Here is a 23,634-nt window from a genome sequence, read left to right as displayed (position 1 = left end):
GAGATTGTTGATAAGTGAATGATGGGGGTGTGGTGCATTGCGCAATGTGTGAGGCTAGTGGTGCAGTTGGTAGGATATGGCATTTGAAAATGCATTCACTGACCTTGACCAGTTACACGAGGTCATTGAACTTCTTGCGGCACTGCATCCAGGTCTTCAGGGCTTGACTCCTGGCATTGACCACCACGGCTATCTGCTCCCACTGCCTTCTGAGCGTGTGCCTGGAGCAATGTTCCCTTTAAGCTGTGTGACTGTGCAGCCGGCTCACCGGCTTTTAAATAGGACCAACCGCATGTGCACGATATTTTGAATGGGCCGCACAGCCCCTTAAAGGGGCCAAGCAACCAAAAAAAATTAAAGGGAACATTGGTCTGGAGGGCGTCCTGCCCCCCCTGCGGATAAGGCACATTTCTCCTCTTTTCCACCTCCTCCACCAAGGCCTCCAGTACAGCGTCTGAAAATCTTGGAGCCCGCTCTCTACCATGTTGTGGAATTCCATGTTTTCCAGGTCAGATTCAGTTGTAGAACGACTTGCAACACTTGCTCCAGCCACAATGCACCTCCCTTTTAAGAGGTGCAGGCCGGCTTTAAGCAGTATAGGCTAGCTTTAACCGGTGCTCGCCTCTCACGATTTTGGGCTCCATCCCTGCTGATGCATGCAACCTATCAACAATGCTGTTAGCATTCACTGAAGTCATGAAAATGAGTAGGCAGCTCAAAGTTGGCACCCTGACTTCATTACATTGAACGGGCACGGGTTAGCACCAGGCATTGCAATCACTGCACGCTTTTCCGGGAGATATCGAATTTCGCCCCCAAACACTTTTACTAAACTATAATAAATAGATAGATTTGTTTTTAAAAAATCCATAACTTTATACACACAGAAAAATATATTCAATTATGTTCTCCGGGTCCTACAATTATGCAGTGGATTTCAAACCTTTCTGTGTGAAGATCCACTATAGATATCAACACTGTCCCAGAGCTCTCACTCCCAAACTTCTGAAAGACAGTTAGTTATCTAAAGTAAAACAATGCTACTGGCACAGAAAACGTTTTTAAATTAGTATCCAGCAACAGAAATCATATGTAAACTGGTCAATAAATGCATAAAAATATAGACTACAGAATTCTTGAGATACTCTGTTGTTCACCTGACCCTCAGGAGCCATAGATACAAGTTTAAAAATCTTTGAATACTATCAATACTATCTGTGGGTTGCTAAGCAACAGAACAACCAGCTAATTCTATTGATGATACTTGTTCTTTCCATTGAGAGGGGTGATCTGGTCGCAACTGTCAATACATCTCATAGTCCTAACGTCCCAATCAGTTGGTCAGGAGTGATATAATGATTTATAAATAACATATTTCATTGGCGACTCATTTTGATAACTGCCACAGTGAACCAGAACTTGTGAATTGAAATTATGACAAACCCTGGCTATAACACTGGTTTGGGGAATGGTTAGAGGAAGCACATTAGAGAGAAAATTCCACCCTCCCACACTCCATTTTTGTCTCCTTGGGGTCGAAATTCAGGTGCACTAGAAAGCTGGCGCACCTATGATTTTTGAAGTGGTACTCCCCACTGGAATTCCTGGTACAGTGAGTAGATCCATTTTCAGGACTTTGAATTTTTTTCAAAGTCCTACAGGAAATGGATCATAATGGGGCAGGTCTTAGATTCAAAGCTAGGCTGACTGGCTGAAAATGGGTTGGTTGGGGCCTCCGCCATTGTCAATCAGCGGTGGAGTCGTGATGATGTCACAGCGCATGTGCATCACCACGGTCTCTCCCCTCCGTTAAAGGGGAGAGATTCGATCATTTTTTAAACTTTGGCCACTGGGTCACCAGGGAGGGTTTTGGCCGGGCCAGCAGCCTGGCACCCAAGCCGAACCCGGGGGCAGTATTTTGCCGGCCGATCGGCAAATCGGCCAACAAAAATGTTTGCATTGCGGCCATGGCAGTGAGCCCTCCCCTTTAAGGGCAGTCGCACTGCCGGCTGCACTCAGTGCGGAGATGCTGCACCGGCAGAAAAACCTGCCAGGGGCACCGCGCGGCGGGGATCAAGGAATTTAGCTGAAAATGGCTGGTAAATATTGTTTTATTCCTTTAAGTTGGTGGTGCAACTACTTGGGCGGAATGAGGCCCAGGCCGAAAAATCCCCGACCTGAATTTAGTTCGGGTCAGCCTGTTCATCCCAAAGCAGCGGCCATTCGACTTTTAGGAATGGCCGTCCCAAACGGGCCTTAACGGGTCTCTTTGAGACCCTGAATTTTGGCCCCCTTGTCTCTTCTTTCTCTAAGGCAACAACTCTCACTATACTACAGTTGCATGCTTACTGGCATAACCTTCCAATACCTCACCCAGTGGTTTGTCTTCATGTGTGAGCCTCAACAATGTGTGTCAGTAGGCTATTTGAGCAGGGAGACAGGCTGAGGTGGGGGATTTTGCATCACGTATGAGCCCAATCCTGTCCTCACCTGATAGCCAGAAAAACACAAAGGAATTATATTCTTGAAGCCTACCTGGTAGCGGTTTTTCCATCGACTTGTTGTCCTTAAGTTTACAAGACGCATTTGAATACAACGGTCATCAAAATGATTCAGTGATTTCAGGATTTCTTGTGCATATTTCTTCTTCCTGCTTCCTTCTGTTGGAACACACAGTAAAGAGAAAAGTAATATCATTTGGCTTCCAGATAGTTTTACAATACAACTTTAGGTGATAAAATCTGAGATACCAGAGCCAGGCAAAGTCTGTAGTCCCCCAATTCACAGTTGGTTATTGACCAGCGAGTCTGAGTTTTGAGAAGTTTCAGATATAAAATGGCCTCAGGCTGTAGAAGGGAGGCACATACAAGTCACAGACCTGGAGGGGTAAATATGTCACCTGAAATTGGGATTATTCCCTTTCAGTACCAGATAACTCTGCAAGCCAATGCCCCAACAGGGTGGTATTGGTTGGGCAAGCTAGAAAATTTACCAATTAGGAAGCTGCATGCTTTAAAGAAAGTTATTTTTGGGATTTGGGTGACAGCTGGCAAGGCCACACTAAATGCCCATTTCTAGTTGCTCAGAAAAGATAATGATGGTGGGCCTGTTCCTTGACCTGATGCGCTTCTTGTGCTGATGGTGCTCCCATGATGGTGTTAAGAAATTAATTTCAAGGCTTTGATCCAGTGACGATGAAAGAATGGCAGTATACATTCATGTCAGGATGGTATATAACTTGAAAGAAAACTTGGATGTGTTGATGTTCCCATAACCTTGTTGCTTTTAATTAACTCAGCAGTATCCCTAAACTTTGGCACTTGCCAACCTGCACCTAAGCTCTTTGGATTTGGATAATTGAGATGTGTGCTTATGGGACAGCACTTCATCCTGGGAGGAAACGGAAATATTGGGCCTGAAATTCTGATTGAAGTCTTCCCGTGGGCAAACGAGTGAAACAGGGGAAAAAAGATGCGCATTTACCTGTTGCTGCTGCGCCCATTCGAACTTCCAAGTCTGAGGCCTCTCGTGACTGCGCGTCGCAGCGCGTGCACATGGGGACATGCGCAGGCCGGGATCTGGTGACAGCAGCCAATCAGGTTAGTATATTTTCCTCATTTGTAGTAATAGGAGTTCTGTAAGTCCGGAACTCCTATGGCTATGAAGGAAAACCGCCCCCCCAAACATCCAAAACACAATAAAAAATAGAAAATAAACTACATATTTAACATTCATTTAAATTAAAGTTCTTATAAAAATATATTTTCCTGACTTTTTAAAACGTTTTTTTTAATTAAGCCTTAAAATAAACGTAGTGGGGAGGGTTTTTAACAATAAAATGTGTTTGTATCACTTTATTTTTAAATGTGTATTTTTAAACACTTGCGCCTGTAAAAGTAGGCTATACGCCTGCTTTTTCAGGCGCAAGGTTTTAAAGGACATTTGCAGGGCAAGATATTGGTAAATAATGGAATTCTTGCCCTGCAAGTGTCCTCGCTCCCGATCTGCGGATGATCTGTCAAGCCAGAAACCTGACAGATCGGAAAAGCCGGTTTTCAGTGCATGCGCGTTGCGCGCTGAAACCCGGCTTTTCCGATGCCTTCCCGGGTCCGTAGAAACTTGGTACGGACCCGGGACATCGGAATTTCAGGGCCTTTACCTGCATAGATTTCTCAGTAACACAAAAGCAAAATACTGCAGATGCTGGCAAGCTGAAATAAAAGCAGAACATGCTGGAAATACTCAGCCGGTTAGGCAACATCTGTGTGGAGAGAAACAGAATTAATGTTTCAGATCGTTGACCTTTCACCATGAAAGTTCACCAACCTGAAACATTAACTCTGTTTATTTCTCCTCAGAAGCTTTCTGACCTGCTGAATGTTTCCAGCATTTCTTGTTTTTATTTTAAATTTCTCAGTAGCTTGGTTTGTAGGTCAATGATAATGATGGGTTTCCCTGTTACTTGGCTGACCAAAGTACATACACTGAAGTAAAGTGGGGAATGATGGGGACAGCCAAACAATGTAATCTATTCTATTCATCACATTTTGTATTTAATTAAAACTATTTCCAACAGCTGTCAGGAATGCAACATTTGTTGGCACAGCTGTGCCTTGTACCTGCCTCCTTTCTACAGCTTTAAAAACTTCAGATTTCAATTTGTTCAGAATGCAGCATGTTAGTAAAATACATCACGTTGATACCATGTATATGTAATATTCTGAACAAAAAGAGCAAACAGGTTCACGCTATTAATACACTCCATGTCAACAGAGCTGCCAACATGAGTAAAATGTTCGAAGAGAGAATCAGAAGCAAAACGAATGAGACAAATTGCAAACCCATTTAAACAAATAGAACGGTGTTTATTTTTGACAACGAGATACAGTAAAATTCTCTAAAATGTTAAACCACAATGAGAGACTAATAGGTCTGCATGTAAGATCAAGATGGTGGACAACTTTATGGGGATGGACAGTTTTTTTTAAAATAAGTAATGTGAAAAATGAAAGCTTTATCAATTAAACTGTATTTCAGTAATCTATAGAATAACCTTATAATTAAAAAGAAAAGAAAATATAGGGGTCAAGAAAGAAACCGCAGAATAAGTTTTTTATAAGTAAATAAAACATGATCTTTGACCCTCCACTAGCATGCAACGAAATATGTTGTGGTTTAATAGACAACAATCAATGTATGAACTCTCTGGGGCCGAAATTCAGCTCCCCAAAAAGGCCACTTGCGGCCAGAAAGCGACGGCCAGACGGCGGAGTTGAGCGGCCGCCGACTTCCGGTCCAATGGCCGCCACAAGCGAAGTTCACCCGGGGATTTTTCCAACGGTCCCCATTTCTGCTCCGCTGCTGCCGACTGTCCTAAGTGCATCATCAAAGGACGCACCGCCGATCTCCTGCACCTCCATCATACATGCCACGAAATTTAGGTCCACAAATCTATGAGCTGCAGCACGATGCCCCCGACAGCTTTTTCTGTCGGTGCACCTTGCTTTCACTCTGTGAGCCATGGTAGCGCAGCGGCCCTTCAAGGAGAGGGCGCACTGCCACGGCCTATATGGTTTTTTTTGTCGGCCGACTGCCAGGTCGGACCGACTAGTAAGACCCTGGGTTCAGCCGGGCCACCAACAGGCAGCTTGGCATCCCCGCTTGGGTGCCAGGTCCCTGGCCCGGCCGAAACCCTCCCTGGTGGCCCAGTGGATCGAAGTTTCTAAATGCTGAAGGCTCTCCCCTTTAACATTTCTGGAGCGGAAGGTGCGACCCCTTTCGGGCGAAGGTAAATTTCGGCCCCTCTAGTTTTTAAATGGTTGATAATGAAATGTTTTAAAAATCACTTCACATCTAGTAAACATCAGTCCCAAAGGGTTGCCTTTAAGCACCTGCTCCTCCTTTTCTATTTTGTAACCAATTATCCATCAGTTCTTTTCCTCAGTTTTCTCTTTTGCCTCCTCTTCTCTTAAAGCTGTTGACTTATTCCGAGGAACAGTAAACTGGCACTGGCACCTTCTGGTGGTCATTCCTTATACATGAACCTGGACAGTACTGTTAGTAGGCTATTCAATTATGGAGGCATCACACGTGAGTCTGGTTCTGTCCTTACCCAGTACTACATAGCATTCCTTAAGCAATTTGCACTGAGTCCAAATCTACTGTTGCATTATTCCACAGTATATGCTACAGCTAATATCGTCTAATTCAGCACACAATGGGAATCGAACTGGGGACCTTCCTAGTCTGTATGGCTCAGTTCCATATTGGGACAGTACCTTTACTCATTGAACTATTGGGAAGCTCCCACTTCCCTTTATACAGCTATACTCACCATACAAGGATTTGAGGAAATTTCCATCAAATGCATTGATCAGCAAAGCTTTAACAACTCTTCTGAAGTGGGAGTAGAGATCGTGGAGGAGCACTGTAGGTATAAATAGAAAGATAAATTTACATAGGTCTTTAATCTTACTTAAATACTGGTAGGTTTCCTGTGGCATTGTTCATGGTGTGTTAGTGGTTTTACAAGAAGGCGGCTGTTATGCCAAGTAGTATTAGCAGGGACTCTTGCACACCAACATTAGAGGTGTCTCTGGGATGTGGAAGCACTGGGAACAGGCCCAAGTTCTGGCAGTACTGGGTAGGGCCTCAGGGATTAGCAGTAAACTGAGGTGGTGTGGGGTGTGGACAGTCGTTGCAGTTCTAGTAACAATGGGGCAGGTCCTGGGATCTGGGGGAGTTGGAGAGGAAGGTCTCAGGGTCTAGAAGCATTAGGGTAGTTCTGGAATTGGGTAGAATGTGGTCTAGGCATTTGTGAACACTGAGAGAGAGTCCTGGGATCTGGGGTATGTGGGAGAAGTCTGGGGAGCAGGGTCCTGGAGTCCAGTGAGAGAGGGCAAGGGGCTTTGGTGCATGGGGGGGGAGGGAGGGGCAGGGAGTCTCGGGATATGACTGAAGCATAAGCCAACAGTTTTATGATGGAGGGGACCAGGAGAATGGAACCCAAACTGGCCCCTTTCGAACCATCAGATCTCAATTTCCTTTGTGTTCCCATCCATCAACCTCTTCCCCAGCCTGTTTACACCCACATAATTTAACCCATCTTGTTTTTAAGTTACTGCCTTGAAGCACTGAGGCTTAAATGTTCTGCTTTTTAATGGATGGAAAAGCACATAAGAATATTTTCTATTTCGATGCTCCTGACATGTTGATAATGCATATTTGGAAAATGAGCACCCTCAAAAACATCTTTTGTGATTCAATTAGTTCAGGATACAATGATGACAATGGAATTAGTTGTATCATTAGATTGGGTTTTCCCATTATAAGTTTGTACATAGTAATTTTCAATGTTAAATGTTGACATAAAAAGTATGACTCAAAATTGTGACAAGGTAGTAAGATTTTTGGACAGGAAGTGTGTGCTATATTTTTAATATAATAGCCCAGAATTTGCGGTGAGTAATAACAGTGAACGAACAGCACTTGCTGTTATTACCCCTTTGAAACTGACCGCAACTTCAGGATATAGCACATATGTATCTAAACGCAGAACTCCTAAAGTTGCGATCAGTCATTCACTACTGTAAGAAATCGTGGATTGGAAGAAATAATAGTCTGTTACTGTTCCCTAGCTCAGCAGTTTGCTTAAGTTGAGAACACAGAAGGATTCCAGTCATGTCAGGAAAAGAGTTGTACAGAGAGCTGAGTTGCGAGGTCAGAGAGAGATAAACAGGCCTTCAAGGTCTAGCTATGGTGATACAGGATTTAGCAAGGAGCCTTAAAGATAAACAAGCTGTCGCTTGAAAGGGCAACAAGACATTCAGACAGAGATAAAGAAGCAAATGACCCCTGTGATTGAACAATGGAATGGGTAAAAAATGATTGATGCAAGGTGTCCACCAGCCCACTGAAATAAGGTATAAAAACGGGCACCCGAGAGAACCAGGCAGACTGAGGGGAGAGTTTTCTCGAGGTGGATCTCATGTGGGCTTCGGCCTAACACCTTGGGGTCAAACTCAAACCTCTGAGGTGGACCCCCATGCTGGTTTCAGCCTAACACCTCCACCAGCTTGGGATCTGTTCAGAGACAACGTTCTGCCTCAACGTCCATCTGTTCCTTTCCGAGGCCGTAGATCGTTCTCATCTGTCATGGGTTTTATGTCTACTATATCTATCTTAATCACGTGTTGTATCTGATTATGCTTATAACTGCCACTCTTTAATAAAATGCCTTACAATGCTTAGACTCTTAGGGTAATGTGTGTGTGACCTGTGATCTAAATCTTCCACTGCTCCGACACTGGCTGCACTCTGACCCCTGCCGCCCCCCTCCCCCTCCCCCTCCCCCGCCACCGGCAATCAATTTAATCCGTGAAAGCAGGGAAACTGATGAAAAATTCAGCTCTTTTTTTAAATACCCATTAAAAGTTAGACCCTTTTGGATTAGGTGTAATTGGGGTTTTAAGAGTATTGACTGCTAAACACAGGTTATGGCCCTGAAAAACCAATTGTGGATTATCACATTTATCCATTTTGATAAAAATTAACATTTTTAAGAAACTTAAAAAAAAAAGTTTGTTCAGATTTATTTCAGGTTTGCCTTTTTCCCATGTGAGAGCCCCAATCTTTGTTTTGCTCTCTCTGATATTTTTAAAAAGGCAGATTCAAATGAGCTTACTCACTTCCTTGTTCGCTACCTGTAAGAATTCTGCATTTTGATTGACTGTTTAGACAGCTTATTGACATTAGGGATTTCCCATTAACTTGCGTTTATTTCAATTACGCATCGGAAAAGCTGAACGTCTTGTCAGAGAGATCGCAAAATCTTTGTGGGAAACTTACTTCGGGACCAGCGGCGAATGATTTTGCTTCGTCGCTAACCACAAATTACGGCCCAATATATGAATGCTAGGCCATGTCTGGAGAAGCTTGAAACTAATAGGCTATACATTATTACATCTTATGGGGCCCAATTTGGCCGCTGCCCATTTCTCGGTGGCCCCAGGGCGGCACTTACCTCTTTGCCAACCGCTGCCGCCAGGTCCTGGCGGGAGCCACTTTCGGCTCCGTTGTGTGGGCGGCAGCGTCAGAGGCAGTTGCCAGGCCAGATTGGGAGTGAGCGGCCGGCTTCATCAGTGCGTGGCAGTTGGAGGCCTCTCCACTCGGAGATCTTCGGAGGGCCTCCGATGCGCATGCGCGAGACATCGCGATTTCTTTTGTGTAGTTTTTGTCTTCCGACATGTCGTCATTTCGGGGTCGTTTGAGGCTGATTGCTGTACTGCACATGTGCATAAAGGCACACCACTTTATTCCACCTGTGAGTGTGAGAGGAGAGAGGAGAGTGTTGGCATTTGATAGGAGAGAATTGGAGGTTAGAGAGGACAGAGTTGGAGGTTGGAGAGGGGAGAGTTGGAAGTTGCAGAGGGGGCAGTGGGAGAAATTGAGACACACAAACTGTTGAGCAGCCATTCGTTTCATCATTGACGATGAGTAACCAGAAATCAGCAATGAAGACTGGCAAAACCAGGCCCAGAGCTCCATGGTTTAATGAGGAGGAATTGGAGGAGCTCGTGACGGAGGTGGAGTGCAGGTACAAAGACCTCACCCGCGATGGTCGTGGCAAGCCTCCATCATCCCAATACTGATGCATTTGGAGGGAGATCGGTGAGATCATGAGCGCAATGGGCAACATTGAGCGGGATGGGGACCAATGCCGGAAATGTTGGAACAATTTGCTGGCGGCAACAAATTTATTCGCCCCCTCCTGTCCAACGGCAAAAAGGTTATGCACCAGATATGTGTGTGTTTGGAGTGTGTGTGGGGGGCATCAGCAAAGGGGCTAAAGGCTGCAACATTTCTTTGCACAGAAGAAAAAAGCATCCAAGGCAGCAAGCCTGAGAGCGACGGGAGGGGGAACAGCAGAGGTGGTCGAATTGAGCAGGCTGGAGGAGTGTGCGTTGGCATTGGTGGGTGCCTGCCGCCATGCAACCCCAAATATTAATGCAGATAAAGAGCCACAGCATGGTGAGGTTATGTTAATCTGTGGTCTGAGCAACACTCATGGCATGAAAGGTTATGCAATGTTAAGGCACTCGCGGTTTACCGCACACTTTGTTGGCCATTATTGTTATGCCCATGTAGAGATGGAACTACTTGGTGGCAGAAGTAAGATGGCACGGCTGACATTTCAGCTTGCCCAGCAGACCCCTCCCCCCAGCCCACTCCACAGACTGAAATGTCATCCTCTACTTGCAGATGTTGACTCGGACAGCACGCATCAAGGCACATCATCGACCTTTGGCCTTCAGAGAAGCCGACAAACCCGATCGTCTCCCATGCCGACGTCGCTCCCAGCTCAAGACAGCGGATCCCTCCTCCACCCCATCCTCCCAGATCACCCATTTCCATGGCTCCCACCTCTGCTACCCTGAGCCATGAAGAAGAGGAAAGAGAGGAGGGAGAAGGGCCCATCTTTGAGCCCTTGAACTCCAGGAGCAGGAACAGGATGACAGCAGCCTCCTGCCATGTGAGCCAGGTGTCAGCAGAATCCTGGCGTTGGCCTCCGTGCTCCTGGGGTTTGGAACGGACTCCACATTGACAAGCTCAACCAAGCACAGAGGCCGTGGCGTGAAGGCAAGCAAGGCGCCAAAACCCGCCAGGAGCGAGCAACCACCTGAGGATTCACCACGGCTCTCTGCGATTCTGGAGATGGATCAGCTATCACGGACAAGCGTGCAGATAGATCGCGATATGCTCCAGACCATGACTGGGACAGCTGCCAGCATGGCCACCTTCACCAAACAGCATGATGACAAGATGGACCGGCTCATCACTGAGTTGGAGCGCACAACTGAGACCGTTGAGGCTTCTGGACGCGCAGTTCAAGCCCCTGACCCCACAACCTCAAGGCAGACAGGTCCAGAGGAGCAGGAGATCCCGGCGCCTTCGGTCACACCTCCTGCCTTCTCACCTAGATGCACACGTCTGCAGACATCCCGCTGCCTTCCTGCACAACCTCGTGGCACAACCTCATCAACCAGAGGCAGAGAGGGGCAGGGAAGTGGGACGCCGTGGTATAGGTTGGTCGAGGAAGAGGAGCTTAGGCATCGCTTCAGGGGATGCGGGGGAGGGGGGGGGAGGGAAGAGAGGTGGTAGAGGAGTGGGTATTGGTGGTGTAAATGTAATAATGTTATGTAATCTTGTTATTGTGCACTTGTAAATCCACTCACATTGTTGACCCTCTCTTGGTGAGTGTCTGATTTTAACATCATGTGTGGTGCCTTGTGAGAAACACACATCTGTCCCTCAGGTCATCTGCTTTATCAGGAATATCTTCCCATCCACATATGACTGCACTGCATAATGGGTACGGTCATCAAGCCATCGCAACACGCTTTATGTGCTGTGAGCGTTATTCGACGTGTCAGATTAATTAGTTCTCTCAGAATAGACTTATGTCTTTCACCACAACAAGGCATGCTGGGTACCGGTCTTTTGTGATGAATCAGAACAGATTTTATGAAGTAGTTTCCTTGCAGCACAAAGAAAGACACATTAACGAGGCGATAGTGGCAGTCTAGTCGTTGAAACCTCAATGGTAGGCCACTAAGTCACTGCGGCGCTTGTCTCTTGCTGTGTTCTATTGATCGTAGTCCTTCCTCAGTTTGGTCTGTAATCGTGCTGCCCCTAAAGTCGAATAGCTGTAACTTTATACTCTTTTCCTCCCATACAAATGTTGTCAAGAGTCTGCAGCTGTCTCAGGCTTACAATAGATCATTCTAACCCTAACCCTCTCACCCTCTATGTGACAGGTAGTGCTTCCTTGAGAACTTCTTGAAGGATTGTGTCACAGAATTAATTAATCAGCTTGGATGGGCAAAATGTGACTTTTCACTTATTCATAATTATTTTGCCTTCGCCTTTGGGCTTCTCAATGAAGGTCTTTCAGCAAGGTCAAAGAAAAATGTTTCCATCAGCCTAGACACATTTCAGTCGCTTTTATCACATCCAAATTAAACCTGACCATCAGCAATAAAGTAAAGCAACATCCACCTCACGTTTTCCAGCAGTCCCACTCATGATGGCCCAGCATCTGTACCATAGCCGCGATGTGCAGCGCTGCAGCACTCGGAGCCCTTCTCCCTGCCACCCGACACACAGCCAGGTCAGACCTGCTTTTTGCGAGCGGTCCTTCAGGCGGGCGGCAGGTTGATCTGAGGCCAACATCCCTCACCAAAATGGCCGATTTTCAGCATCCGGCATGGGCAGGCGGCAGAAGGCTTTCGACAAGGTCCCACACAAGAGATTAATGTGCAAAGTTAAAGCACATGGGATTGGGGGTAGTGTGCTGACATGGATTGAGAACTGGTTGTCAGACAGGAAGCAAAGAGTAGGAGTAAAGGTTAGATGAGTGGGCAAATGCATGGCAGATGAAGTATAATGTGGATAAATGTGAGGTTATCCACTTTGGTGGTAAAAACAGAGAGACAGACTATTATCTGAATGGTGACAGATTAGGAAAAGGAGAGGTGCAACGAGACCTGGGTGTCATGGTTCATCAGTCATTGAAGGTTGGCATGCAGGTATAGCAGGCGGTTAAGAAAACAAATGGCATGTTGGCCTTTATAGCGAGGGGATTTGAGTACAGCGGCAGGGAGGTGTTGCTACAGTTGTACAGAGCCTTGGTGAAACCACACCTGGAGTATTGTGTACATTTTTGGCCTCCTAACTTGAGGAAGGACATTCTTGCTATTGAGGGAGTGCAGCGAAGGTTCACCAGACTGATTCCCGGGATGGTGGGACTGACCTATCAAGAAAGACTGGATCAACTGATCTTGTATTCACTGGAGTTCAGAAGAATGAGAGGGGACCTCATCGAAACGTTTAAAATTCTGACGGGTTTAGACAGGTTAGATGCAGGAAGAATGTTCCCAATGTTGGGGAAGTCCAGAACCAGGGGACACAGTCTAAGGATAAGGGGTAAGTCATTTAGGACCGAGATGAGGAGAACCTTCTTCACCCAGAGAGTGGTGAACCTGTGGAATTCTCTATCACAGAAAGTTGTTGAGGCCAATTCACTAAGTATATTCAAAAGGGAGTTAGATGAAGTCCTTACTACTAGGGGGATCAAGGGTTATGGCGAGAAAGCAGGAATGGGGTACTGAAGTTGCATGTTCAGCCATGAACTCATTGAATGGTGGTGCAGGCTAGAAGGGCCGAATGGCCGACTCCTGCACCTATTTTCTATGTTTCTATGAAGTCACGCCAGCGATCCCTCCACGACCAATCTCGCGCCGAGTGGAACCTGGACAGCAGATGGGCGGTTCCGGATGAATCGCCCAGAAAATATACATTTCCAGCGGATCCTCGGCAGCTGTGGGCGCAACCTGCACCAAATTCAGCCCCTATGTTAGCTGTATTTCTCAGAACTGTGGAAGTATAATTATTCAGTACTGGGAGCCGCGATTTTACTTACAAGGCGGGCTCAGTGCGGCCGAAGTAAGTGGTGGACTGCGACCCTGCTCCCGCTTCCACTGCGCTCTGATTTTACGTTGTTGGGGCTTGTTAAGCCCGCCCTGCGAGGTTCCCAGCCAAGTAACAGAAAGCAGGTCTGATGACATCATCTGATGACGTGTCAAGAATCGGTTTCTTTAAAAGGGACCATTACCAACTTTTTTTGGACAGTTGTTCTGTCAGTGTTCTACAGCATTGAGGTGCTGCAAACACTGACAAGCACTGCTAAAAGTTGCATGGCTGCATTCAAGCTCTCCCATGACTCCCTCCAGATGCTTATGGAGGGAGTCACAGCATGCAAGGAGGTTCTCTTTCCTGCCAATGGGCAGAAGAGACCTCCACAGGACACCAATGTAGCCTGCTTGCACATTGCACAGGAGGGCACAAGCAGGGATGTTGTCAGAAGGATCTGGGTGCAATGGCGCAAACCTTTCAATGATCTCAGTAGAGTTACTGCAAGGCCACATTCAACCTCATCCTGCTGTGCCACTCATCACATCCCCATCACTCTGCCTTCCCTACCCTACCCTGCACATCCTTACTCACACCAACTTACCTTGCACCTCCACCTATCCCTTTCTCTCTCTCTCTATCTACAGTATCACTGCCCCATCTCAAGAGCCACCCCTCACACTCACCCTTGTTCAATAATAACAACTAAAAACACACAAGGGTGGGCACTTGGGTATTTGAGCCAATGTTCATGTAGAGTTTCTGCTAATCTGTTGTCAAGCATTGAAATCTTTATTTTGAACACTTTGTGTTTTTGGACAGATTTGTGTGCACCTTTGGAAGTGGTTTAGTGAGTTGTAGTGCATGGTCAGACATAAGGGTTCCTGCACAATGGTGATGAATGTGAAAGGAATGACTTGGGCATTGCAAAGAAAGACTTGGATTTATATAGCGCCTTTCATGACCACCAGACGTTTCAAAGCGCTTTACAGCCAATGAAGTACTTTTGGAGTGTAGTCACCGTTATAATGTAGGAATGCTTTATGGTGCTGGTGTGGGGTGGTGCCAACCTGGCGCATCATGTGGCAACCAGGGTGCACAGCATCATGTGAAGTAAATGTGGCCATGGTGAGGCCATCCCTGACCTCCCAGACAGCAATGTGGTTAGGTGCTGATACCCCATGTCTTGTGAAACATCAGGTGATTGCAGAGAAGGTTGGTGTTGTTGGTGATGCTGGTATGTTTAGTGATGGTGTTGGGGCTGAACGTGGTGGGACCATGAGGACCAAAGTGAGATTTTTTTCAAGGGCACCGATGTTACTGGAATAGATGGCAGATGAGGTTCAGATGACAGAAGCAATCTGTCAATGGTGAGAGAGCTTGCTCCAAGGAGGTGACAGTGGATAGAGAGTTCACTGCAAATACTTCCAAACTGCATACAGCTCAAAAGTTTCTTCCAAATCCTGAAGACTTCAGCTTCTGACATTGGAAAGTAAACAGCTGTGAAATGGTAGCTTTTATTCCACTTCTGCAGCTCTCAACTAGCCAAAGCAATGGAAAATCACTGAGACCCCGACTCTACTTACCTGCTGTGAAACCTGAAGGATGGCAAACTTGTTGAAAACTTGGTAAAATGGAAAGTGGCTGGGTAAAATCCTTTTAAATCCTTTTAAATTACCTCTTAAGCATCTTATTTTACTGGCCCGCTGCTTGCTGTCGGGTCTGCGATCCGCACACAGACCCAACAGTTGCGAAACTGACATGGAGGCGGGATCAGAGCGGACTTCCATCCCACTGTCAATCAGAGCCAGTTTGACAGCGGGCCTGTCTCCAAACTTGCACGGGCAGGGTTGGGAAGATTTCGGCCGGGGACTGGGTCTACTTTCTCTATCGAAATATACATATAACAGATAGTGTTCCAACGGCAATAACACTTCATTAATCCTTGAGATCTTAGACAAGTGAAGATCAGGCTCTTTTTTCTCGGTAAACAGCTATAGTCCAAGGGGATCGCCTTAGCTGACCAGATTGTAGTATGTTGGCTTCACTTTCGTCGATCAAACAGAGCATTTACAATAGGATTATTTTCAGATTTAAATATAAAACTTTTGGAGAAAATGCAAAAAACATGTTAACGTAAATAATTAATTATCGATTTAATTTTTTAAACATTTGTTTTATGATTTGCAATTTTCTCCCTTGCTATCCTATTCTGAAGGCTCCTCCTGAGGTATGGTTCCCTGATTTTCAGTCATCAACTGGAACCTTGCTCATGGTCATCTTTCGTGAGCTTTAACAGTGAGTGTTGGTAGTAGAGCTGTAGATGGCAATCTGAAGTTTCTACAGACAATAACCGAGTCAACCTGTGCCATCCGCACCCCACCCCCCCCCCCCACCCTCTCCAATCAACATGTGGAGGCATGTTATTCTGCAGGGATTTATTTAAATGATAATATTAAATTCAGGTTAAAGTAAATTGAAACATAAAGATAGGATTTACGAAAAATTTAGCTATCAAACTTTAATAAGATAGAATTTCATAGAAACAATAAAAATCTTGGTGGGGCAATTTTCGTCAAATACTTTAGGCGCTAAAGAGAAACTCCGAGGTGGCCAAGATGGGGTCTTAAGCTGCAAAGCCAGTTCAGCTTATGTTTAGCGCAAGACGCCACCTTGGTAAAGGAGTCGAAGCCAACACTAGGAATGACTGCCTGGATGCAGGTTAAACAGCTGATTACCATTAAAAATGCCTACCAGCGCTCATTAAAGAGGCTGCATGCCATTTTGGTGGTTAGCACTTCAAAACCCTTTCCTAACAGCGACCAGCTGTTTGGGACCTCAAAATGCTGGAGAAGTACCACCAGCGCTGTCTCCGCAAGATCCTACAAATCCATTGGCAGAATAGACACACCAACATCAGTGTTCTCGCTCAGGCTAACATCCCCAGCATCGAAGCATTGACCATGCTCGATCAGCTCCGTTGGCTGGGTCATATCATCCGTATGCCCGACATGAGACTCCCAAAGCAAGCGCTCCATGTGGAGCTTCGACACAGCAAGCGATCCCCAGGTGAGCAGAGGAAATGCTTCAAGGACACCCTTAAAGCCTCCTTGATAAAGTGCAACATCTCACTGACTCCTGGGAATCCCTGGCCCACGATTGTCCAAAGTGGAGGAAGAGCATCTGGGAAGGCGCGGAGCACCTCGAGTCCTATTGCCGAGAACATGCAAAAACCAAGCATAGACAGCAGAAAGAGTGTGCGTCAACCCAGGCTCCCCACCCACCCTTTCCTTCAACCACTGTCTGCCCCCCTGTGACAGAGACTGCAGGACCCGCACTGGACTCCTCAGTCACCTGAGAACTCACTTTTAGAGTGGAAGCAAGTTATCCACGACTCCGAGGGGCTGCCTATGATGATGATGATGGGACATTTTGTCAAGATTTTACCAACACTCGAGCAATATTTATTCCATAAATTCTCTGAGGACTTCACCTAAAAAGAGTAAGTGCTGTGCTACTCCATCTTATTGGACACCTAATAGGCATCAACAGGAGAAAGGGAGTGCTTGGTCATGGGCATCTTGCTTGGGTCCCCCTTGGTCTGGATGAGGAATGGGAGGAGGAGATGAGGCTCGGCAGAGCTGCACCAGAGCTGCTGCAGGAGAGAGGGACAGGAGGGCAAGATGGCATCCTTGCTCCCTCCGCCCTGTGGGTATAGGACATCCCTCCTCCTCGAGGACCTCCAGTGCTGCAGTAGCTTGTTGTAGCTGATGGCTTTTGCAAGGTGTGCAAAACCGAAACAGCTGCAGTTAAACACAAGATGGAGGTTAAAGAAGAGGCTTCTATTTAAATAGGCGGCCCCCTTCTGGCAGCTATCTGCCCGCCCCATCCTGCCTCCCATCCTGGCTCCGTTAAAACCAGAAATGGATGGGTCGGAGGCAGATTCAGGGTTATGCTGTTGCCACCTGCAAAACAAAAAATTACTCCATACCCAGTTCTTTTATCGTAATAAAGTCAAATATAATAAAATCAAAAACTAGTCACAAATTAACAAATTGTACATCCCTGTCTGGCGTAAAAATAAAACGGGGAAGGTGGCTCAACCGTGGCTAACAAGGGAAATTAGGGATAGTGTTAAATCCAAGGAAGAGGCATATAAATTGGCCAGGAAAAGCAGCAAACCTGAGGACTGGGAGAAATTTAGAATTCAGCAGAGGAGGACAAAGGGTTTAATTAGGAGAGGGAAAATAGAGTATGAGAGTAAGCTTGCAGGGAACATAATAACTGACTGCAAAAACTTCTATAGATATGTGAAGAGAAAACGATTAGTGAAGACAAACGTAGGTCCCTTGCAGTCAGAATCAGGTGAATTTATAATGGGGAATAAAGAAATGGCAGACCAATTGAACAAAGACTTTGGTTCTATCTTCTAAGGAAGATACAAATAACCTTCTGGAATTACTAGGGGACCGAGGGTCTGGCAAGAAGGAGGAACTGAAGGAAATCCTCATTAGTCAGGAAATTGTGTCAGGGAAATTGATGTGATTGAAGGCCGATAAATCCCCAGGGCCTGATCGTCTGCATCCCAGAGTACTTAAGGAAGTGGCCCTAGAAATAGTGGACGCATTGGTGATCATTTTCCAACATTCTATAGACTCTGGATCAGTTCCTATCGATTGGAGGGTAACTAATGTAAACCCACTTTTTTAAAAAAGGGAGAGAGAAAACAGGGAATTATAGACCGGTTAGCCTGACATCGGTCATGGGGAAAATGTTGGAATCAATTATTAAAGATGTAATAGCAGCGCATTTGGAAAGCAGTAACAGGATCGGTCCAAGTCAGCATGGATTTATGAAAGGGAAATCATGCTTGAAAAATCTTCTAGAATTTTTTGAGGATGTAACTAGTATAGCGTGGACAAGGGAGAACCAGTGGATATGGTGTATTTGGACGTTCAAAAGGCTTTTGTCAAGGTCCCACACAAGAGATTCATGTGCAAAATTAAAGCACATGGTATTGGTGGTAATGTATTGACGTGGATAGAGAACTAGTTGGCAGACAGGAAGCAAAGAGTAGGAATAAACGGGTCCTTTTCAGAATGGCAGGCAGTGACTAGTGGGGTATCGCAAGGTTCAGTGCTGGGCCCCCAGCTATTTACAATATACATTAATGGTTTGGACGAAGGAATTGAATGTAATATCTCCAAGTTTGCAGATGACACTAAGCTGGGAGTCAGTGTGAGTTATGAGGAGGATGCTAAGAGGCTGCAAGGTGACTTGGACAGGTTAGGTGAGTGGGCAAATGCATGGCAGATGCAGTATAATGTAGATAAATGTGAGGTTATCCACTTTGATGGCAAAAACAGGAAGACAGAATATTATCTGAATGGTGACAGATCAGGAAAAGGGGAGGTGCAATGAGACCTGGGTGTCATGGTACATCAGTCATTGAAGTTTGGCATGCAGGTACAGCAAGTGGTGAAGATGGCAAATGGCATGCTAGCCTTCATAGCGAGAGGATTTGAGTATAGGAGCAGGGAGGTCTTACTGCAGTTGCACAGGGCCTTGGGTGAGGCCACACCTTGTATATTGTGTACAGTTTTGGTCTCCTAATCTGAGGAAGGACATTCTTGCTATTGAGGGAGTGCAGTGAAGGTTCACCAGACTGATTCCCGGGGATGGCAGGACTGACATATGAAGAAAGACTGGATCGACTAGGCTTATATTCACTGGAATTTAGAAGAATGAGAGGGGATCTCATAGAAACATATAAAATTCTGACCGGATTGGATAGGTTAGAAACATAGAAACATAGAAAGTAGGTGCAGGAGTGGGCCATTCGACCCTTTGAGCCTGCACCACCATTCAATATGATCATGGCTGATCATGATCATATTGAATGGTGGTGCAGGCTCGAAGCAGGAAGAATGTTCCCAATGTTGGGGAAGTCCAGAACCAGGGGTCACAGTCTAAGGATAAAGGGTAAGCCATTTAGGACCAAGATGAGGAGAAACTTCTTCACTCAGAGAATTGTGAACCTGTGGAATTCTCTACCACAGAAAGTTGTTGAGGCCAGTTCGTTAGAGAAATTCAAAAAGGAGTTAGATGTGGCCCTTATGGCTAAAGGGATCAAAGGGTATGGAGAGAAAGCAGGAATGGGATACTGAAGTTGCATGATCAGCCATGATCATATTGAATGGTGGTGCAGGCTCGAAGGGCCGAAAGGCCTACTCCTGCACCTATTTTCTATGTTTCTGTTTCTAAATCTTTAATTTTTTCCTCCAAAACTGCAAATAATGATACATGGATTTAAACTTCAATTAAGGCTTGCAATTGATCAATCTTGTAGTCATCTTGAATTAATGACAATTGTGCCTTGCCTTCTGATTATACTAAGTTAGTATGAGCAACCTTGTGAAAGTAGAAGCCCACTATTACTTACGGTTTGGAAGATGCTTTGCCAGAAGAGACTTTGATGGTTCAGATTGTCCTGATGTGGTCACATGGGGTTCTTTTTCATCAAACACAATGAAGTCTTTTAAACTGTCATTTTCCCACTCTGTATCAGAGATGTTTTCCTCTTGGAAGAGAGAAGATGGCCCAGACATTTCATCTGACTCCTATGAGCAGATACAGATAGATATCACAATATCTTGAAAATCAAAAGGATGAACAAGTTCATGCCATTTACACTATAATTCCATTCCTAAACAAATCTGCCTTGTCATTCTACCTAATTAATTTGGTATCTTGAAGGATGTTACTGAGTACAGATAAAACCACCGTGATAAATAGCTGTGAAATATCTTCCTGGCTCCAAAGGAAGTCAAGCAGAACTCAGGCTACTAATCTAACATTACAAACTATAGTATTCAGCCTGATCAACTGTATTCACAGAGAACATAAGAACCAAAGAATTAGGAGCAGGAGTAGGCCATATGGCCCCTCAAGCCTGCTCTGCCATTCAATGATCATGGCTTATCTTCAACCTCAACTCCACTTTCCTGCCCTATCCTCAGACAGTAGACACCTCAAGTCGCTGGAGATATATCATCAATGATGTCTCCGCAATATCCTACAAATCCGCTGGAAGGACAGGCGTCCTCGTCCAGGCCAACATCCCCAGCATTGAAACACCGACCACACTTGATCAGCTCCGCTGGGCAGGCCACATAGTTTGCATGCCAGACACAAGACTCCCAAAGTAAGTGCTCTATTCGGAGCTCCTTCACGGTAAACGAGCCAAAGGTGGGCAGCGGAAACATTAGAAGGATACCCTCAAAGCCTCCCTGATAAAGTGCGACATCCCCACTGACACCTAAGAGTCCCTGGCCAAAGACCGCCCTAAATAGAGAAAGTGCATCCGGAAGGACGCTGAGCACTTCGAGTCTCAATTGCGAGAGCGTGCAGAAATCAAGCACAGGCAGCGGAAAGAGCGTGCGGCAAACCAGTCCTGCCCACCCCTTCCCTCAACGACTATCTGTCCCACCTGTGACAGAGTCTGTGGCTCTCATATTAGACTGTTCAGCCACCTAAAAACTCACTTCAGGAGTGGAAGCAAGTCTTCCTCGATTCCAAGGGACTGCCTATGATGATGATTATTCCTCTGGCATCCAAAATTCTATCTATCTCAGCCTTGAATATACTCAACGACTGAGCATCCACAGTTCTTTGGAGCAGAGAATTCCAAAGATTCACAACCATATGATTGAAGAAATTCCTCCTCATCTCTATCTTAAATGGCCTACCCTTTATCCTGAGACTATGGCCCCTAGTTCTACACTCTCCAGCCAGGAAAAGCATCTCTCAGCATCTATCCTGTCAATCCCACTCATAATCTTACGTTTCAATGAGATCACCTCTCGTTCTTCAAAACTCCAGAGAGTACAGATCCAATCTTCTCAGTCTCATAGAACAACCCTCTCATCCCAGGAATCAAACTAGCGAACCTTTGTTGCACCGTCTCTAAGGCAAGTAGATCCTTCCTTAGATAAGGAAATCAAAACTGTGCACAGTACTCCAGGTGTGGTCTCACCATGGTCCTGTACAATTGCAGCAAGACTTATTTACTCCTGTAGTCAAACCCTTTAGCAATAAAGACTAGCATGCCATTTGCCTTCCTTATTGCTTGCTGTATCTCTCTGTGTTTCTTATACTAGGACAGCTAGATCTCTCTAAACACCAACATTTAATAGTTTCTCAGCATTTAAAAAATATTCTGCTTTTCTATTCTTCCCAGCAAAGTGAATAACCTCATATTTCCCCACATTTTACTTCATCTGCCACTTCATTGCCCACTCACTTAACCTGTCTATATCCCTTTGCAGGTTCTTTGCGTCCTCCTCACAGCTCACTTTGTATTGTCAGCAAACTTGGATGCATTGCACTAGGTCCCTTCATCTACATCATTAATAAAGATTGTAAATAGCTGAGGCCCAAGTACTAATCCATGCGGCACCCCACTAGTTACAGCCTGCCAATCTGAAAATGAGCCATTTATCCCTACTCTCTGTTTTCTGTCCATTAACCAATCCTCTATCCATACGATTGCATTACCCCCAACCCCATGTACCTACATTAATGACTTGGATAAAGGGGCCGAGTGTAATGTAGCCAAGTTTGCTGATGATACAAAAATGGCTGGGAAAGCAAATTGTGAGGACATAAAAAATCTGCAAAGGGATAGAGACAGACTAAGTGAGTGGGCAAAAATTTGGCAGATGGAGTACAATGTGGGAAAATGTGAGGTGATCCACTTTGGCAGAAAAAATAGAAAACAAATTATTATTTAAATGCAATTTCCTAAAATTGCAATTTTAGAAAAATTGCAAACTGCTGCAGTACAGAGAGACCTGGGTGTCCTTGTGCACAAAACACACAAAAAGTGAGTATGCAGGTACAGCAAGTAATCAGGAAGGCAAATAGAATGTTGGCCTTTATTGCAAGGGGGATAGAGTATAGAAGCAGAGAAGTCCTGCTACAACTGTAAAAGGTATTGGTGAGGCCACACATTGAGTACTGCGTACAGTTTTGGTCTCCGTATTTAAGGATATAATTGCATTCGAGGCTGTTCAGAGAATGTTTACTAAGTTGATTCTGGAGAGGAGAGGGTTGATTTATGAAGATAGGTTGAGTAGGTTGGGTCTATACTCATGGGAGTTCAGAAGAATGAGAGATGATCTTATCGAAACATATAAGATAATGAGGGGGCTCGACAAGGTGGATGGAGAGAGGATATTTTCACTCATAAGGGCTCAGATGGTTGTAAATCTGTGGAATTCACTGCCCCAGAGAGCTGTGGAGGCTGGGTCACTGAATATATTTAAGGCGGAGATAGACAGATTTTTGAGCGATAAGGGAGTAAAGGGTTATGGGGAGCGGGCAGGAAAGTGAGCTGAGTCCATGATCAGATCAGCCATGATCTTATTAAATGGCGGAGCTTGAGGGGTCAAATGGCCTACTCCTCCTCCTCCTATTTCTTAGGTTCTTATATGTGCCCTTATGTAACAACCTTTTATGTGGCATCTTATCGAATGCCTTTTGGAAATTCAAATATACTACATCCACTGGTTCCCCTTTATCTACCCTGCGAGTTACATCTTCAAAAGACTCTAATAAATCTGTCAAACATGATTTCCCTTTCATAAAACTATGCTGACTCTACCTAATCATATAATGATTTTCTAAGTGCGCTGTTACAACTTCCTTAATAATGGATTCCAGCATTTTCCCGGCGACCGATGTCAGGCTAACTGGCCGGGAGTTCCCTGTATTCTCTCTCCCTCCTTTCTTGAATAATGGGGTTACATTTGTCATGTATGTAACCTTTATGTAACAACACTGCAATACTATATGTACGTAAGAAATGCACACCTTGACCACAGGGGGTGAACTTGTGGGAGACACTCCTCACCTGGTCAGTGACCCAGCCTCCACAGCTCTCTGGGGCAGAGAATTCCACAGATTTACAACAATTTCATTGAGAGGCTCCAGCAGAGTTTTGTCACGAAGGACTGGCTGGGAGACGCAGCGGCCGACAAGCGAAGGGCTCATCTGCTGACCAGCTGTGGACCTTAGACTTACGCGCTCATGAAAGACCTGCTAGCACCCGAGAAGCCGGCGGACAAAACCTTTTAAGAGCTCAGCAAACTAATCGGTGAGCAC

The 23,634-nt window shown here is 45.4% G+C and overlaps 1 protein-coding gene across 1 annotated transcript in view; it reads right to left on the bottom strand.

Annotated features, from left to right (window-relative positions):
* Positions 1-23,634, bottom strand: part of ccdc82 (coiled-coil domain containing 82) — a 122,699-nt gene that overhangs the window by 56,981 nt on the left and 42,084 nt on the right. Inside the window, exons 3-5 of the mRNA XM_070891942.1 lie at positions 19,913-20,090; positions 6,335-6,427; positions 2,536-2,660 (exon numbers count right to left, since the gene is read on the bottom strand). Coding sequence (XP_070748043.1) covers positions 2,536-2,660; positions 6,335-6,427; positions 19,913-20,090 — 396 coding nt within the window. The remainder of the gene's footprint in view (positions 1-2,535; positions 2,661-6,334; positions 6,428-19,912; positions 20,091-23,634) is intronic.

Source organism: Pristiophorus japonicus, chromosome 10 (assembly GCF_044704955.1).
Source record: "Pristiophorus japonicus isolate sPriJap1 chromosome 10, sPriJap1.hap1, whole genome shotgun sequence".
In the NCBI taxonomy this organism is placed as follows: Eukaryota; Metazoa; Chordata; class Chondrichthyes; family Pristiophoridae; genus Pristiophorus; species Pristiophorus japonicus.
The sequence above is the reverse complement of the archived record's forward strand: the minus strand, read 5'-3'. Positions and strand labels throughout refer to the sequence as shown.